Source organism: Cebus imitator, unplaced genomic scaffold (genome assembly GCF_001604975.1).
Source record: "Cebus imitator isolate Cc_AM_T3 unplaced genomic scaffold, Cebus_imitator-1.0 Scaffold40, whole genome shotgun sequence".
Taxonomy (NCBI): domain Eukaryota; kingdom Metazoa; phylum Chordata; class Mammalia; order Primates; family Cebidae; genus Cebus; species Cebus imitator.
The window spans coordinates 1,136,561-1,140,178 of NW_016107355.1; the positions used below are offsets into that span (position 1 = coordinate 1,136,561).

The 3,618-nt window shown below is 44.7% G+C and overlaps 1 protein-coding gene across 1 annotated transcript; it reads right to left on the reverse strand.

Annotated features, from left to right (window-relative positions):
* On the reverse strand, positions 1–1,503 carry LOC108302374 (putative tripartite motif-containing protein 75). The gene has a single exon (XM_017525964.2). The coding sequence runs from the start codon at positions 1,501–1,503 to the stop codon at positions 97–99; it is 1,407 nt and encodes a 468-aa protein (XP_017381453.1). The 3' UTR covers positions 1–96.
* Positions 1,504–3,618: the final 2,115 nt, after the last annotated feature.

Below are 3,618 nucleotides of genomic sequence, written 5' to 3' on the forward strand. Positions count from 1 at the left end.
GGATTATGTCTGTAGATACATTACTACAATAACCTCTGCATCTTCCATTAAAAAAAAAAACAACTAGTAAAATAGCTCAGCCTCACAGGTGGGTTTTTATTCACCAGCTGTTCCTGTATAGATTCTGAGAGGTTGTGAATCTGGTCCTACATAGAAATAAGGCCGAAGAGCTCCAGTAAAAGTGTCAGAGAAAGTACAGATGTGAGATTTCTCAGCCATGTTATAGAATGAGATCTCACCCAGCTCATAGTCCACGAAAATGCCAATGGTCCTAGCTTTCACTTCTAACAAGAGAGGGGTTGGAAAAGCCCCTGGTGCATGATAGCCGTCATCCTGTAGCTCAATTCTCCAACATCCCTGCTGGGCTGATGAGGGTCTCCTCGCCTTTGTGGGAAGAGAATCTTTGCAAATGCCAATAGCCCATTCAGACTTATCTCCCACTTCAATCTCCCAGAAATGCCTGCCGGAATGAAAACATGGAAAACCCAGAACAACTGGCTTGACAGTAAATCTTTTTGGGAAACCAGGAACCTTTTGTTTTCTCTTTGTAAATCTCACACATTTTTTATCTTCAGATACAATCAGGTTAGGGTGTGCTGTTTCAGAGTCTAGAATTACATCTACTTTAAATTTCTTTATAATTCTCTGCAGAGCAGAATATTGGGGAGGAAAACTGCAGCCATCTCTCTTCAAATGAATTGAAAAGATTGATGGGCTACTCTCATTTTCAGACTCGTAGAAAAGTTTAATTTGTGACAGCAGTTCCAGTTCAGACAGCTCACTGAGCTCTGCTACCTTATTTAATTGGCTCTTGAGTGTGGCAATGTAGTTTGAAAATGCTGCTATGTTTGCACTGAGTTTCTGTTGATTGTCCTTCTCTTCTTCAGCTAGTCTGGAGAGAGCTGCCTGCTGCTCACGGTCTAGAAACTGGGTGAGGTGCTCAAATTCAGAGGACAGTTCCTGCCTTTGGCTTTCTACCTTCTCTCTCAGTTCTAAGAGTTTTTTGCTTTGAGTGGTTATTAATTTTTGAAGGTCTGCCAATTGCTTTTTCAGGGGCTGGATGTAACTGCGGAGCCTTTCCCTGTGATGAGAGGCAGCCTCCTCTATGGGCCTCACGTGGTGGCCCTGGTGGTTAGGGGGCTGAGTGCACAGGGGACACAGCAGCACCAGGTCCTCCTCGCAGAAAACACTCAGGGGCTGGTTGTGCTTCTCGCACAAGGTCCTTTTTTCCTGCCTCTTTTTCTTGCTCTTCGCGCTCTCGAGTATCTCGGCAATTTCAATCATCCTTCCCATCTGGGCGTTGCTCCTGAAGTGCCTGTCTTGACATTGGTGACGACAGACAGGGCAAGGGAACAATTCCTGTAGATCTGCCCAGGACTGTTGGATGCAGAGCTGACAGAAGTTGTGCCCACAATCGATGGTGACGGGGTCTCTGAGGTAATCCAGACAGATGGAGCACTTGGATTCTGCTTTGAGTTTGGTCACACGTGCTGCCATTGCCATTGGTCTGTCAATGAAGGTCTTGACCAAGGTGGTTGAGCTCTGTGGGTTTCTCCAGTGAGAAGCAGATATGCTCTTAGATCTCACCGTCCTTCCTGGAGACAGTCACTGGAGACAGACCTCACTACAGTCCCACTGATTTCTCACATTGGTGGTAGCACTTGAAGACCCACACACAGCCTGCTGGCAGTCACAGCTCAGCCAGACAATTACTCTTCTAGTCTTTGGCTGCACGGAGAAAATGAAGCCAAGCTAAGCAGCTCTGTTAGGAAAGCATCCGATGCCTCAAATCTGTGGGTGAGAAGATATTTCTTTCTTAAAAACAAAACAAGGTGAAACAAACCTGAATTTATTTCAGGTAGTCCTAACTTCCACCACATTCTAGCCAAACACAAATTATCCTCCCCTAGCCCCAGTCTTTTATTTCCGTGCCTTTATTATTGTGCCCTAGCTACTCCACATACTTGGTACCACAATCACCACATCCCATCTACTTACCATCATCCTAACTGGGGTTGTGAGAACAGCCTAGGCCCTGAGGCATGGAGACCACCCAAATTAGAAACATCTTCGGTTACCTATCTCTGTAACTTGGAGAAATTTGCTTTACATCCCAAATTCTGAGAATCGGGTAAATAACGACAATCTCCCTTTAAACTTTTGTCTTGATAAGGTATTTCTAGCCTGGGCAACGTAAAGTGAGCCTGTCTCTCCAAAAAAAAAAAAAAGAAGAAAAACAACAACAAAATTTAAAAAATTAGCTGAATGTGATGGTGCACACCCGTAGTCCCACCTACTTGGGATTCTGAGGCAGGAGGACTGCTTGAGCCCATGGAGGTCAAGGATCCAGTGAGCTGTCATTATGCTACTGCACTCTAGCCTGGGTGACAAAGTGAGACCTTGTCTCTAATTAAAAAAAAAAAAAAAAAAAAATGTCTTTCTGATGGCTCAAAATCACATCTACCAAATTTACCTTGCTCTTTCATCCTTGCTTCTCTATAGTTGAATAGGCCACAGAAGACCTATCTATTTGTGAAGTGAAATCAAACAAGATAACAAAATGAATATAAACAAAATTTGGAAAAATACTTTTAGTATTTACTAAAATGTCATTATGTCTAAATGCAAAATACCATAAGATAAGAAAATAGACAAAAACTGAACATATTCCCAATGTACAGGAACATGCTCCCAAAGGAGCACAGAAGTAACAGTTATGGAAAGATGCAGGACTTTAAGAATTGAAACGCAGATATTCCAACACTGTAGACATGTGAAGCAGAAACCTCCTTTTTTTTTTTTTTTAAAAAGCAATGCTAAAATTCCAAAGGCTGAGCTTGGTGGTGGCTCACACCTGTAATCCCAGCACTTTGGGGGGCTGAGGCAGGAGGATCCCTTGAGATCAGGAGTTCAAGACCAGCCTGGACAACATGGCAAAACCCGGCTGCTACTAAAAATACAAACAAATTAGCCTGGCATGGTGGCACATGTCTGTAATCGCAGCTACTTGGGAGGCTGAGACACAAGAATTGCTTGAACCCAGGAGGTGGCAGTTGCAGTGAGCTGAGATCGTGCCACTGCATTCCAGCCTGGGTGACAGAGGCAGACGCTAACTCAAAAGCAAACAAACTAAAAACTTTTTTTTTTTTTGAGACAGAGTCTCTCACCAGGCTGGAGTGCAAGGGCGGGATCTCAGCTCACTGCAACCTCCGCCTCCCAGATTCAAGCAATTCTCCTGCCTCAGCCTCCTGAGTAGCTGCGACTACAGGCCCACGCCACCACGCCCAGCTAATTTTTGTATTTTTAGTAGAGATGGGGTTTCACCATGTTGGCCAGGATGGTCTTGATCTCTTGACCTCGTGATCTGCCCGCTTCGGCCTCCCAAAGTGCTGGGATTACAGGCGTGAGCCATCACGCCCGACCTAAAAACTTAAAATTGAGAAGTTTTCCTATGCCGTTGTAATTCTACAATACTAATCCTATAAAAATGCATATAACTGGCTGGGCGCCCTGGCTCACGCCTGTAATCCTAGCACTTTGGGAGGCCAAGGTGGGTGGCTCACCTGAGGTCAGGAGTTCAAGACCAGCCTGGCCATCATGGTGAAACCCCATCTTAAA

Excerpts from the sequence above, each read along its gene's own strand:
- LOC108302374 (XM_017525964.2), bottom strand. The coding sequence starts at position 1,503 with ATGGCAATGGCAGCACGTGTGACCAAACTCAAAGCAGAATCCAAGTGC.